Source organism: Chlorocebus sabaeus, chromosome 25, assembly GCF_047675955.1.
Source record: "Chlorocebus sabaeus isolate Y175 chromosome 25, mChlSab1.0.hap1, whole genome shotgun sequence".
Lineage (NCBI taxonomy): Eukaryota > Metazoa > Chordata > Mammalia > Primates > Cercopithecidae > Chlorocebus > Chlorocebus sabaeus.
In genome coordinates, this window is record NC_132928.1 from 75,441,490 (window position 1) to 75,456,936 (window position 15,447).

Sequence of the window (15,447 nt, forward strand, 5' to 3'; positions counted from 1 at the left end):
AAAAGGAAAATTAGTCAGGCGTGGTGGCAGGAACCTACAGAGGCTGAGGCAGGAGGATTCCTCTTGCCTGGGAGTTCGAGTCTGCAGTGAGCTATGATCGCGTCACTGCACTTCAGCCTGGGTGACAGAGTGAGATGCTGTCAGGAAGGAAGGAAGGGAGGGAGGGGAAAAAGGATGGAAAGGCAGGGAGGGAGGAAGGATCAACTGAAAGTAATTTCTCTTTTCAGGTCCTGGACGTGTTGTGCTCACTCTGTGTTTGCCATGGGGTTGCAGTCCGTTCTAACCAGCACCTCATCTGTGACAACCTCTTACCAGGCAGAGATCTGTTATTGCAGACACGCCTTGTGAACCACGTCAGCAGGTAAATTCAGACAGACAGTGTCACCTGACAGGCAGCATAATAAAGGAATTAATGTTCTTGTCCTGTAACTGATACTGTATGGTCTGTTTTTTAAATTAGACCATATAGTAGTATTTTCTGTATTTTTGCAGTGAATAATGTGTCTTTTTCTCTAACAATCAGATGGGATAATAATAAATGAACCTAGCAAAATATGGCTTTGCCACAGACACATGGATAAGAGCTTTTATGCACATTCCTATGTAGATAATCATTGACATACTCAGGACCATCCTGACAACTGTATAGGTATATGGTTGTATATAATTATGCTTTACATCTTCTTAGAATGTAACTAAAACACTATCCTTCAATATCATTTTTATTTATTTATTTTTTGAGACAGAGTCTTGCTGTCCCCCAGGCTGGAGTGCAGTGGCGTGATCTCGGCTCACTGCAAGCTCCGCCTCCCAAGTTCACGCCATTCTCCTGCCTCAGCCTCCCGAGTAGCTGGGACTACAGGCGCCGCCACCAAGCCCAGCTAATTTTTTTTTATTTTTAATAGAGACGGGGTTTCACCGTGTTAGCCAGGATGGTCTCGACCTCCTGACCTCGTGATCTGCCTGCCTCGGCCTCCCAAAATGCTGGGATTACAGGCATGAGTCACCGTGCCCGGCCCCTTCAATATCATTTTGAGGTACCTGCTATGTACGATCAAAAATAGAATGTCCAAAATGTAATATATTATGCAAATAACTGATAAAACTACATCTTCAGTTAGATCTGCCTTCCAAGGCACCTCACGTTCATTGAGTACCGTGTGCCAGCTGTGGTGCTAAGGGCTTTATGTGTATTCTATACTGTTTGTGTCTGTGCTTTCCTAGGAACCACTGGGATTCACATTTTATAGACGAAAAAACTGGAACTGGAAGTGGAACTCAGATCTAAATCCAGAGACTGAGCTTATAACCACCATGCCGCACTGCCTTTCTTATCCCCTGTGTTAGTCAGGCTTCTCTGGAGGTACAGGATGAATAGGATAGCTGTATATATGAAAGGGAGTTTATTAAGGAGCATTGACTCACATGATCACAAGGTGAAGTCCCACAAGAGGCCGTCTGCAAGCTTAGGAACAAGGAAGCCAGTCTGAGTCCCAAACCTCACAAGTAGGGAGGCCAGAGGTGCAGCCTTTAGCCTGCGACTGAAGGCCCGAGAGCCCCTGGCAAACCACTGCTAAGTCCAGGAATCCAAAAGCAGAAGAACTTGGGAGTCTGACGTTCAAGGGCAGGAAACATCCAGCATGAGAGGAAGAGGAAGGATGGAAAACTCAGCCAGTCTAGTCTCTCCACGTTCTTCTGCCTGCTTTTATTCTAGCTGTGCTGGCAGCTGATTAGATGGTGCCCACCCAGATTGAGGGTGGGTCTGCCTCTCTCTGTCCGTTGACTCAAATGTTATTCTCCTTTGGCAACACCTTCACAGACACACCCAGGAACAATACTCTGCATCCTTCCGTCCAATCAAGTTGACACTCAATATTAACCATCACATCCCCCAGATGAACACATAAATAAATAATAAGAAATAACTGCTTACAATCATAAAATGCTGTGTGTGATAGTAGTAACATTGACACACTGTATCTAGCAGCTAGCCCAGAGATACTGATAACATCATCCTGTTTTAAACAGAAATGTGGGGTTTGTTGTGTATTTCTATGATGTGTTTTGTTTTTTGAGATAGAGTCTTGCTCTGTCACCCAGGCTGGAGTGCAGTGGCATGACCTTGGCTCACTGCAACTTCTTACTCCTGGGTTCAAACCTTTCTCCTGCCTCAACTTTCCAGTAGCTGGGATTACAGGTGCACACCACCACACCCAGCTAATTTTTGTATTTTTAGTAGAGACGGGGTTTCACCATGTTGGCCAGTGTGGTCTTGAACTCCTGACCTCGTGATCCGCCCGCCTCCACCTCCCAAGGTGCTGGGATTACAGGTGTGAGCCATCACACCCAGCCAATGTGTGTGTTTTTAAAATATATATATATAATATGTATATACTTATTGCATATTCACTCTATGGCAGAGACTTCTTTACATTTATTCTATTATTCCATCCTCACAACATGCTTGAACTTATACGTGTTTACCAGCCCATTTTCCAGGAGGATAAATGGAGGATGAGCAAGGTTTCATAACTAGTGCCAGGTCACACAGCTAGCAAATGGATGCTCAAATTTTCTCTCTGACTCAGAAACCCATGGTTTTCCAACTAGACTTCCAACCACACTGTGCTGGAAAAATGGAAATTGTTGGGAAACGGATACAGCTGGTTGTTTTCCTTCGCTCCTTTTGAGGAGCTACTTTTTAAAGTAAGTCAATTACATATCAAATTATGTTACCTCTGCTGAGCTGGGAAGCAAAGTCCAAACACCTTCTATGTTTTTGTTTGTTTGTTTTACAGTATTGACTTAAGATTTCCTTCATGATTCTTTATATAACAGACCTGCCATTCTTGAGTAGTATGTTCTGAGACCTTCATTCATTTCTACCTACTGCTACCATAGGGTATATATCGTCTCCTAAAATGGAATTAAATACAAGTTACTAAAAATTTTTCTGTTCACAGTGAGGCTTATTGAACAACAAAGCTGATTAGTTACCTTGGTTCCTTCACAAACAACATGACCTACCTCAGCCCCGTACCCCATGTGACACAAAGCTTAGTTTAGGAAAATTTCTCCATGTCTGGAATTCCTAATAACTCCATTAATTCTAAAAGTCTGTTCTGAGTGTCTCAGTTTGTGACTTAAATACGATTAATGATACACAACGTGCAGAAGAGGAATTAAGACAAAATAACGTTAGTCCCTTGGGTGACACCGCCAAGAAATCTCAGAAGCGAAACTGCTGATGGAATGTTCACAGTGAAGCTGGCTTTCACTGTATACTACTTCAGTGGTAGTTTTAATAATTTTGTTAGTAATTAAGGAAATATATATTTAATATGTGGCATCTTAGAGAAGCATGACTAATGTTTAAAATAGTGAGATGTGGCTGGGCACGGTGGCTCATGCCTGTTATTCCAGCACTTGGGAGGTCGAGGCAGGAGGATCACTTGAGCTCAGGAGTTTGATACCATCCTGGGCACCATAGCAAAACCTTATCTCTACTAAAAATAAAAAATAAAAAATTAGTTGGGCTTGGTGGCACTCTTCTTTAGTGCCAGTTATTCAGGAGGCTGAGATGGGAGGATTACTTGAGCCTGGGAGATGGTGACTGCAATAAACTATGATTGCATCACTGCACTTCAGCCTAGGCAACAGAGCAAGACCCCATCTCAATAAAATAAAATTAAACGAAATACAAAAGTAAAATTATGAGATGTAAATGCAAACAATGGAAGGTTTGTCTGGACTTTTCTTACGTGTGATTCCTGTCTCTTTAAAGCATGAGACCCAATATTTTTCTGGGCGTCAGTGAAGGTTCTGCTCAGTATAAGAAATGGTACTATGAATTGATGGTGGACCACACAGAGCCCTTTGTGACAGCTGAAGCAACGCACCTGCGAGTGGGCTGGGCTTCCACTGAAGGGTATTCTCCCTACCCTGGAGGGGGCGAAGAGTGGGGTGGAAATGGTGTTGGAGATGATCTCTTCTCCTATGGATTTGATGGCCTTCATCTCTGGTCAGGTACGTGCTGTCCATTTTCTTTCACCGTGTTCCAGAAGGAGATCTTTTGCTGGGCATTTCTGAAAGCTATTGGTGCTGCTTCCATTGGGTACTTCTATAGGGTCTTAATCATTCAGAAATTTAGCATTGAGAGGATGAGTAAGAGTGTTGGGGAAAAAGCAGTATTTCACTAGGGGAAAAAGAAAACACTTACAATTATAGTACGATTTCCAAGGGACTGCCTAGCTTATGAACAATGCTGTGTATTTAAAGATTTAAATAAGAGTGTATTGCTTAGGAACAATACTGTGTATTTAAAGAGTGCATTCCAAAGTGGGAATGAACTGCAAGAAACTTGTGAGTTTTCTGCTTTAATTGGTATGTTTAAAGCTTTAGCTGCCAATGGAAAAGAACAAAAAACAAACCTTGGAAAATAATGGGAAGAAATAGACTAAGTTCAGCCTTCTGTTAGATAATGTAATGGTGGGAAATCAATAATTTGTAAAGTGTGGTATGAGGACTCAGATTATAATCAAATGACATTCTGTTTCAGAAGTATAAAATGGTTTAAAAATAAAGGAATAGGTCGTTTCACCAGCTACCAACCCTTAGTTTTGATGGTTGAGTATGTATTAAAAATAGTACTATATATTTAAAAATAATATTCTTTTCTCTGATTCATAAAGAAGTAGAGTTTGGTTAGCTCCATTTAAAAGCTTAGCTCTTGATTATGTAGATTTTTTAGATGTTAAAATTCACCTGGATTCTGCAGACATCTGCTTATATTGGTAAAGCTGCATTTGGAATATAGTTCTGGTATGATCTTGCCATAGTTTATCAATTATTTAGCATATGGAAGATACAGAAAGTTACCTTAAGTTATAAAGCTGAACTTTGCCTCTTGTGGAGTACAAATGATAGGCATTTATGCATGCTTTATGGGCCTAAAAGCTTATGAAAAGTAAGAAATAAATTGACCTACACCTAAGACTTTATGGTAATGAGTTTATATCTAAAAGTATTCCATGTAGTTGTATCTAACAATGATACTTACTGATCTTTCTTCATCGAGTGCCAATAGCTCGGTTGTCTAGAAGAGATGAAGCTGTATTTTGTTTTTTCTGTGTGTGTTTGTTTGTTTGTTTATTTATTTATTTATTTATTTATTTATTTATTTATTTCAAGACGGAGTCTTGTTCTGTTGCCCAGGCTGGAGTGCAGTGGTGCAATCTTGGCTCATTGCATCCTCCACCTCCTGGGTTCAAGTGATTCTCGTGCCTCAGCCTCCTAAGTAGCTGGGGCTACAGGCTTGCACCACCATGCCCAGCTCATTTTTATATTTTTTTTAGCAGAGTCGGGGGTTTCACCATGTTGGCCAGGCTTATCTTGATCTCCTGGTCTCAAGTGATCTGCCTGCCTCCGCTTCCCAAAGTGCTGGGATTACAAGTGTGAGCCACTGTGCCCAGCCTCAATTTTTAATTTTTGTGAGTACATAAAAGGTATATATATTCATGGTGTTGAAGCTGTGTTTTGCATATTTCATCTAACCTCTGAGGAATGTGGTTGGAGTCCTCACGGTACTGTGGACTGCTTTATACAAAGGCGACCTGTGCCCAGCCGGACCATAGTCACAGTGCCTTGTTCCCATAGGAAAATTTTCCTGTTGACCAACCAGAGATAAAGAGTCCTCTCTTCAGAAGACCTATTAAACACAAAATAGGGCTGATGTCCTTGTTATAAAACGTTTTAACTATAATCCTTTAGATACTGTTACCTTCTCTCTCTGTAGCTCCTAGTATTGCTCTGCAGGAAATAAGCACTCAAATGAATAAATGAAACATGTTAACTTGTTTTCCCGTTACACAGAGATTAAATTAAAAAAACGTTGATCGACAGTGCCAAGTTGCTTTCATTTAGTCTCTCCACATAATAACATATTTTACTATTTTTGTTTTGTATTCAATTTGAAGCTTTTTCTTTCAATACTTTAAAAGTACCTGGTTCTTATAGAATTGAATTGTATGCATTATGCCTTTTATTACCAAGTATCTGTTAAATAGAACAATAAGAACAACAACAAAAAAATTTAGTGAATCTGTGGACATGTACCAGAAAGGATGGTAGGCACTGGAGTTTCAGGAGAAAAGCATCTTAAAATTTTATTCATTTTTTTAAATGGCAAGAAAAGATGTATCTTATCATGCCTGTAGTTGAAAAGTATTTTCTCTCAAGCCACTGGGGGTCTATTAAATGCTTTGCTGATTTTAGATTCGTAATCAATGAAGACAGATCTAAATTAGTTGGAATGTGAGTTATGAAACTCGAATTCATAGTAACAGATAACCTTCCTGGGGGTCATTCTCCTATTTTCTTCTTAATGGTTGATGTACAATTTAAAGTATCAAATATCAGTGATTTCTAGGTTGGAGCACATTCTCTGCCACTTAACATTTTGTAATTGGAGAGTGGCAGTATTTCTTGGAACAAGGATTGGGCTCATAAGCAAAAGTTTTTACTTACCTCTTCATTTCTTCTCTCCAATTTAACCTTTGCGGTGTTGCTACATTTCCTCTCTGTCAATGCAGAACTGGATTTTGGGAATCCAGGTCCCAGGTGTTTGAAAGGACCAAAAGTATAAAAAATCTTGGTGCTTTGAGAGAATTTAAATATAGAATTAGTGTGGAGGAATGTACAGGAAACACGGGTACGGGTTTCTAATACAGGATCTATCAAGCTATCATATCCCTCAAAGTGAACAATATATTTGATTATCATAGGTATCTTGTAAACAACATTGCTATTAGCTACAGATCTTGGTACAAACAAGAAACTAGACCTTTTGCTGCATTGCTTTTATATGATTTTTTAAAAAGCTGCCTTTATTATGTTCAGGGAATTCTAGAAGAGACACTTGATAGTGAATTTATTGCCTGTGGATTGGATATTGGTAAAATAAAAAGTGTCTACATTTAGAAAAAATAGGTATTCTTTACTACTGGCATTTCAAATATGTCCTTGGTGGAGATATTGGCATGCTAGAAATAAAAAGAATTATTAAAAACACAAAGCACGTATCACAAAGTCTGTTTTTGTCTTTGCTCAAATTGAAGGTTTTGTTTATGTTTGTGAGCATGTGTGTTTGGGTGGACCTTGCCTTCTTTCCTTCCAGCGTGCAGTGAGAAGCAGATGCTCTTGGGACTGATTAGCAAAGGAGTTCTTAGAATCAGGAACGGGCTTAGACCATAGGTTGGTCTTGCCAGGGCAAGAAACAACATTTATCAAATATCATTTTCATGCCTCCAGTTATATCCTGCTTTACTTAAGAAGCCAACCAAGATCTTGTGTGAAATAAATGTAAAACAAAAACCAATTGGCCTGTAGTTATCTCACAATAAACAACGTGCTGCAGGAATGAATGATCATATTTCCTGCTTTCGTTATCTTTATGTATTTTTATTTTAAATTGATAGAACGAAGGGAGTTTAGCATTTGACAAAGGGACTGACATGAAGTATCTGCTGTGCCTGAGACTCTGTTACTTGTAAAACATTAATCATCAAAATAACTAAACAAGGTGATGGTATTTGGTGTTCTGTTTATAAGACATCAACATTAAGAGAGGTTAAGTAATTTGGTTATGGTCTCACAAGTAGTAGATGGTAAGGTAGCTATTTGAAGTCCCTGGAGATGTTCCTTGGACATCATTATATAATCTGCTCTTAGATAATTTCTGGATCAATTGTCATCCATCTACATGCAGAAATTTCTGTGTATCACAAGGTCTATTTTACAACATAGGTAGCAGCCTGACTCCTGAAATAGTCTTTTTTTTTGACAAAGGGTTTAACATGTAATATGCGTTTATATTCAAGATTTATTCCTTCTGGTGTTATGCATTGGTTTGTCACTACCTATTCAAATCTTTGACTTTGGCTCTGAAGCTGATTCTCTGAGATAAAAAATACATGACCTTCCTTAATGTTTCTTCCCCCAATAGGTTGTATTGCTCGTACTGTAAGCTCACCAAACCAACATCTGTTAAGAACTGATGATGTCATCAGTTGCTGTTTAGATCTAAGTGCCCCAAGCATCTCGTTCCGAATTAATGGACAACCTGTTCAAGGAATGTTTGAGAATTTCAACATCGATGGCCTCTTCTTTCCAGTCGTTAGTTTCTCTGCGGGAATAAAGTTAGTATGTCTATGTTTTTTGGTCTGTTTCCTTTCTCATTTCTCATACCTCCACAGAAGACTCTGCACTGCCATTGCCCTGCTTCTCTAACCATTGTTTCTCTCTCCTGGGCACCTGTCCTCAGCGCATTTTTGCCCGTGCCTTGAAGGAGGAGGTAAGGCTCACCTAAGAGGGCATCGTGCAAGGCTGAGTGCTTTGTTTACGGATCCCACTGTGTTTAGATGTGGGCAGTCTCGCTCAAACCAGTGTCCTGAACTATTTCAAGGTTTTTTTCTTTTTTTTAGTTTATTTAGATGAAATGAGCAAGGCTGTTTAGAAAAATACTGCTTATTTTCTTATATTTTCATTCATTTTCCTTTTCTAAGCCATGGTTCCTCACCCCATTGCACACCTCCTTATTTCAATAGAAATTAAATACCCTTTTTGTTGATGAGGCCCGGGTGGCCTTCTTTAGTGTTCCTCTCCACCTTTATTCTCTTTATTCCTTTGTTCTCTGCTTATGGTCAATGGTGCCAAGATGGTTTCCTCATACTCTTTCCTTTTTTGCTATTACTGGAGGGAAACAAAGTGATAATCCATTGTAGTTCTACAAATAAAACTTGCATAAATGATGGTCTGTTATAATAAGTAACTACTCTGTCACTTATTTTTATGTACACACACACACCTGTAAACTTAGAAGGACTCCCTTTGTTTTAGTCATAATTCTCCCAGGAATAATTCCTAGTTACAAAAGCAGCATATTGAAGAAGGCATAGAGTAATCATGAATATTAGGTATCCATGTACCAGTTCTTTTTTCTGATGTATTTATACAGATTATGTTTCTATAAGCTTCTGGAATGTTTTAGCATTTTTATTTTTCCTCACTTTTCTTTGCTCTTATTTTTTTGGACTGGACCTGATACACAAATTAGAAAAAGAATTATGGCCAGGTGCAGTAGCTTGCACCTGTAATCCCAGCACTTTGGGAGGCCGAGGTGGAAGGATTGCTTGAGGTCAGGAGTTTGTGACTAGTCTGGTCAACACAGTGAGACCCTATCTCTGCAAAAGTTTTGTTTTGTTTTGTTTTTCATTTTGTTTCTTTAATTAGCACCTAGTGTTGTGTGCCTGTAGTCTTAGCTACTTGGGAGGCTGAGTTGGGAGGATCCCTTGAACACAGGAGTTGGAGGCTGTAGTAACCTGTGACTGTATCACTGCACCCCTGCCTGAACAACAGAGTGAGACCTTGACTCAAAAAAAAAGTACAAGGAAAATGGAACATTTAAATTCATTTTTGTAAATCCGAGAGCCCCAGGAAACAGATATCATTTAACTGTTTCAAAAAGTGTTGTTCAATGGAACTCAGATTAAAATAGTTTTGCTTAAATGAGCAGAATGTCTAAAAGATTTTAGTAAGTTCTTTTTTGTTGTTGAAATTGATAAACAATTAGCAATAAGGTTACCTGCTTCCTTCAATTTGAAGAGATATCAGAATCTGCTTTAAAGCAGCAGTCCTCAACCTTTTTGGCCCTAGGCACCGCTTTTGCCAAAGACAGTTTTTCCACAGGCCAGGGCTGGGGTTGAAGGTGGGGATGGTTTCAGGAGGAAACCGTTCCAGCTCAGATCATCAGGCATTAGTTCGATTCTCCTAAGGAGCATGCAACCTAGATCCCTCACAGGCACAGTTCACAATAGGGTTCACGCTCCTATGAAAATCTCAGGCCACTGCTGATCTGACAGGAGGCAGAGCTCAGGCGGTAATGCTCTCTTGCCCACACAGCTCACCTCCTTCTGTGCAGCCTGGTTCCTAACAGACCACAGACTGGTACCTGTCGCGGCCTGGGGGTTGCGCACCTCTGTTTTAGAGAATTTCATTAGGAAATTGAAAAGTGACTGGTTTTCCCCTCATTCCTTGTTAAGTCCTGTAATTTTAAGCATATAGATATTTCGATCAGGTCTTTCCTTTATCTGTTGATTACGTGGGTACTTTGGGGCATTAGGTGACCAGTTATTATGAACATGCACTTCATTCCTGTAAGATTGTGGTGCATGTGCTTTTAGTTACTTCTCCAGCAGGTGATGTCTTCACTGACCCATTAATTAGCTGAAGGTTTTCTCTTTTGATGAATATGATGCCCTCAGGTTTTACCTTTTACAATTAGAGGCCCTTGAATTCTAAGGTGATCACATTATGATGGTACTTAGAGGAAAATGTGGCTTCTGATAAAATTACTTTTGTACTAATAATTTTTCCCTGCGATTTTGTTAATTAGAAAACTTTAATGTACACCAGAGATAAAACGGACTCTAACATGCATCCTTTTTAGAGTACGCTTTCTGCTTGGGGGGCGACATGGAGAATTCAAATTTCTTCCTCCACCCGGGTACGCTCCTTGTTATGAAGCTGTTCTGCCAAAAGAAAAGTTGAAAGTGGAACACAGCCGAGAGTACAAGCAAGAAAGAACTTACACACGCGACCTGCTGGGCCCCACGGTTTCCCTGACACAAGCTGCCTTCACGCCGATCCCTGTGGATACCAGCCAGGTACGAAGATCCACTCGAATGGCAATCGCTGGTGATGCAGTCATTCTGATACACAGTGGCTTTACACTTGGTCCGCAACCCATGGGAATGGATTGCACAGTAATACAGTTGTACAGTTGACACGCAGGACTGAAACGAGACTCATAAAATAATGCTTACCTTTACCATGGCCACTTACTCATTTTCTATTCTATGTGTTTTTGTTTGTTTGTTTGTTTGTTTTATGTTGTTGTTTTTGTGATGGAGTCTCGCTCTGTTGTCCAGGCTAGAGTACAGTGGCACAATCTTGGCTCACTGCAATCTCTGCCTCCTGGGTTCAAGTGATTCTCCTGTCTCAGCCTCCCAGGTAGCTGGGATTATAGGTGCCTGCCACCACACCTGGCTAATTTTTGTATTTTTAGTAGAGATAGGGTTTCATCACATTGGCCAGGCTGGTCTTGAACTCCTGACCTCAGGTGATTCACCTGCTTCGGCCTCCCAAAGTGCTGGGATTATAGGCATTAGCCACTGTGCCCGGCCTCTATTCTATGTTTTAAGTAGTTTTCCTAGCCCAATAAACTGATTCCCTGATGTACGAACAGATTACAACCTGAAGTGTTAAAAACTCTGTTCAAGGTTATCTTTAAAGTTTTATTAAAATAATTAATATTACTTAGCTTATAAAGTGCATATTACACTTTTAAAAATAGGCAATAATAGCAACAGATGGAACTTAGTGGGCAAAAATCATACAAGAAATTTTAAGGTATAATAGTGTTAAGATGATTTAATATCTGGGGTAACATACTGCACTTGAAGTAATATCATATAGATGTGACACATACTGATTTTAGAGTGTAGTTCTTAAGCCTCCAGCCTTTTTGGCACTAGGTACTGGTTTCCTGGAAGACTATTTTCCACGAGCCGGTGGGCCGGGGTTGAAGGTGGGGATGGCTTTGGCATGAAACTGTTCTCTCTCACATTGTCAGGCGTTAGTTAGATTCTCATAAGGAGTGCGCAGTTCACAATGGGGTTCGCACTTCTGTGAGAATCTAAGAAGAATATAGAGAAAGATGAGGATCCTGTATAGGAAACACGGAGTTTTTAATTTCTTCTAATTTCCTTCTTGGATACACTTCTTTGGAAGATATTTAACTGGCTTCTATCTTGGGTATAGATGAAGACCATGAGCTCTAGAGTCAAAATGCCTGGCATCAAGGGCCTACTCCCCGCTTAGGGGAGCTGCTCACCTTGTTTATTGGGATGCTAAGAGTATGTTTGTCATAGTTAATAGATACCATATTACCTGGCAAATAGGCGCCCAACAGATGTTAGCTGTTGTTCCTCTTTTTCTGTTTCATAGATGTAACAGTGTTCTGAGGTTGGCAATGAATTAAATATGGATTTATATTGATGGTGAAGTAGCTTCAGTGAGGTTGGTTAGATATTCAAAGTTTGCTTATTAGTGTTTAAAGATCAAAGACATCGTTTCTAAAGTCTGAAGTTGAATTAATCGCCTGCCTCAGAAGCTTCAGTTGCTTAGCAGTCGGATGTTTAGCTCCTTGAATCGTATTTCTTCTTCCCCCTTTTTATATCATGTTGTTAAAATAAACATGCAAACATTGTTCCCGGCCAAAATTCAGTTTGCGTTGCCCGTTTGCTGAAAGGTGGGAGGATATCTGTAGTGTAACCTAAGTTTATAGGAAAAAAGATTTGAGAGGCTAGAAATGGACAACTAGATGATGTCATGGTAGAACCTTAAAGATTACCTGAGACCCGGATAACCTCTATCAGGGAAAGGAAACAATTATCACCTGCTTCTCATGGAAATGCCACCTCGTCATTGGGCATTGTGGTCATTTGCCCACTCTGTGTGTTGTGAGACTAGCTGTGGGGTCACACACAAGTGCTTAATCAAGACGTAAACAACCAGTCCCTTACTTTGTGTTTTTTATGAACATTCAGTTTCTTCCTTTTATTGGGAACATGTAAAGATTTTGTTTCTTTTCTGTGAGGCTTGTATTTAGAGACCACTAACAGTAACAGAGTAGAGTGTAGGGGAAGACATCAGTCGCTACAGGCAGACATTTACATGCTCAGAGAGCCGACGGATTATCATGTGAGCACTGAATTGCCTTTACCCTGCCTTATGACTGCTGGCCCAATTGGTGTAAGAGCTTTGGGGCAATTTCTCGTTTTAAGTCGTACATTCCTTGGCAGTAGCCCCATATCCATTAAACATCTTTCGGTTGTCCCCACTGATACTCCTTTGTGTGTGTGTGTGTGTGTGTGTGTGTGTGTGTGTGGCTCATAAATTAATTTGGAAACCTAAGTTGTCAAAAAAAAGTCCCAAAATTTATTTAAAGAATGTCATGAAGTAGATGGCTTAAAACTCGGTTCTATGATTACTGGTTTATGAGGCAGTTTTATGTAGTTCAGTTTGCAGCGAAGACCGTTGGTACCACATCTTACTGCATTTGTTTCTGATGTGTCTTTTTTATTTTTTCTTTTTGTAAATTTTAGATTGTGTTGCCTCCTCATCTAGAAAGAATAAGAGAAAAACTGGCCGAGAATATCCATGAACTCTGGGTTATGAATAAAATTGAGCTTGGCTGGCAGTACGGACCGGTACGTAATTTTGACATTTATTTTCGGATTCTGTTAATACATCTTTCTGAAAACAGAACTTTTTCTCCCTTTTCCTGCTTCAGGGTGACATCAATCAATTAGATTGATGTTTTTCCCCCAACACATTAGTTTTTGTGCAGTTTTGCATTACTACATGATTGTAGTTAATGGGGCTGACAGGCATTATTGGCAGGTTCACTGAAGGATGGTCTAGCTGCCTAGACAATGGAAAGTTATCTGTCTCTGGGCTGAAAGTTATATTTTCAAATCAAGGTTAACATACACAGATAATAGGCATTGATTTTTAAGCCGCTTAAAAAAATCTCAGTGAAATTGAAAGTGAAAACTGAAAGTGAAAAGAAGGCAATTTACTTTTCCCTCACTGATGTTTCTTTTCTTTCAGTACCAATTGTGTGTAAAAGCAGGAGACCTGCGGGCAAACGTTCCTAGTTGGTTTCACAGGTAGAATGAAGGCTGAGAAATCATGACTGCACATGCTTCTAAATGATACTCTGCTAAAGATCTTAGTTTACAACTTAATAAAATTTAGATTTAAAACAAACAACTTCCTGTATAATCCTAGTGTATATCATATACTTGTTTGTGTCAAAACCATGGTAATACTTTCATTTGTATGATATCATTCTAAGTGTCCCAAAGGCTGTAACACTTTCTTATACCTGAGTGAATAGGGAAATTAATGTATTTACTCATCATAGTTTATTGGCGTTGAGCTCTAAATAAAGAATACTTAATGTTCGTAGTAGTATCGTGTGATACTCCACACTACTCAGTAATATTTATATATTTATTCAGTGTCTTGCATTCTCACATACAGATTATTAGGTCAAATTGTCATCACGGTGAACTGGGTTGTACTATTATTTCAGTTGTACTGGTGATGACCTAACGGAGACTTCTTGCAGTTGCTAAATGCCTTGGCAGGCATCACGTAACTAGTGAGTAGCAGCTCCAAGACCGGAATCACGGTTTTCTCAGACAGAATTTAGAAAGTGACTGCAGGTCACTGTAAGGCTTGCTGAAGCATGACCAGAAAATGGGATGCTTTGATTAACTAAATGATAGTTAGACATTTGTTACACCAGCAAACACTTGGGTACCTAGTTTTGTGCTACATTCATCAATTTTTTTTTTTTTTTTTTTTTTTTGAGATAGAGTTTCACTCTTGTTACTCAGGCTGGAGTGCAGTGGTGTGATCTTGGCTCACTGCAACATCCACCTCCTGGGTTCAAGCGATTTTCCTGCCTCAGCCTCCCAAGTAGCTGGTTTTACAGGCATGCACCACCACACCTGGCTAATTTTGTATTTTTAGTAGAGACAGGGTTTCACCATGTGGCCAGGCTGGTCTTGAACTCCTGACCTCAGGTGATCTGCCCACCTCAGCCTCCCAAAGTGCTGGGATTACAGGCTGGATGACAGGCACAACTAGCCTCATTAATTCTTAAAATTGAAGGATATGTATAAATGCTAAATAAAAGACTGAACCATCTATTAGTCAGTAGGAAGAGAGATGCTACAAATGTGTAAGTAATCAATTGCCAGAGGAATTACAAGCAGCATTCCCCAGAAGTTCTCATTAAAAAAAAAAAATCCAACAAAATGTAAAACAAGCAGCAAAACCCCATATTGCAATAGCAAATACTTCAGTGGGCTTCTAAGATGATCTCTGTTGCGAACTCAGTAAGTTCACCTAAATGATTATGTTTTTCAGTGAAGTCTTAGGACTGTTTCTTCTTTAAGAACTGACTAAAATATAAAGTCTCATTATTATTGATTCTTCCAGTTAAATTTAGTTCTGCTTGATACCATACATCATATTCCTGCCATGTTCAAGACACTCTTTGGGTTTTCAAGTACTAAACTAAAGGATAACACAGTACTGCAGAGGCTTCTTGTCCACAATTGACTCAAGCTATCCTTTGCTGGGTCTGAGGCCAGTTGAGGCAACACTGGGCTTGCTGTACCTCTGGGGGAGACACTGAGCCCTCGGTCTGCTGCTGTTGTGTTAGCAGCCGCACCTTTCCTGGTGCGGGAAGTGTTCTCTCATCTAATGTATGATTTGCAGCCTGCTTTTTTTCCAAGACCTTCCCTGAAACTC

The 15,447-nt window shown here is 39.8% G+C and overlaps 1 protein-coding gene across 6 annotated transcripts in view; it reads left to right on the top strand.

The window, feature by feature from the left end:
- RYR2 (ryanodine receptor 2) overlaps window positions 1-15,447 on the top strand; it is a 783,951-nt gene that overhangs the window by 444,049 nt on the left and 324,455 nt on the right. For all 6 annotated transcript variants that reach the window (XM_073011864.1, XM_073011860.1, XM_073011862.1 and 3 more), the window contains 5 exons: window positions 228-361; window positions 3,785-4,026; window positions 8,003-8,195; window positions 10,505-10,721; window positions 13,224-13,328. In XM_073011864.1, the coding sequence (XP_072867965.1) occupies window positions 228-361; window positions 3,785-4,026; window positions 8,003-8,195; window positions 10,505-10,721; window positions 13,224-13,328 (891 nt within the window). The remainder of the gene's footprint in view (window positions 1-227; window positions 362-3,784; window positions 4,027-8,002; window positions 8,196-10,504; window positions 10,722-13,223; window positions 13,329-15,447) is intronic.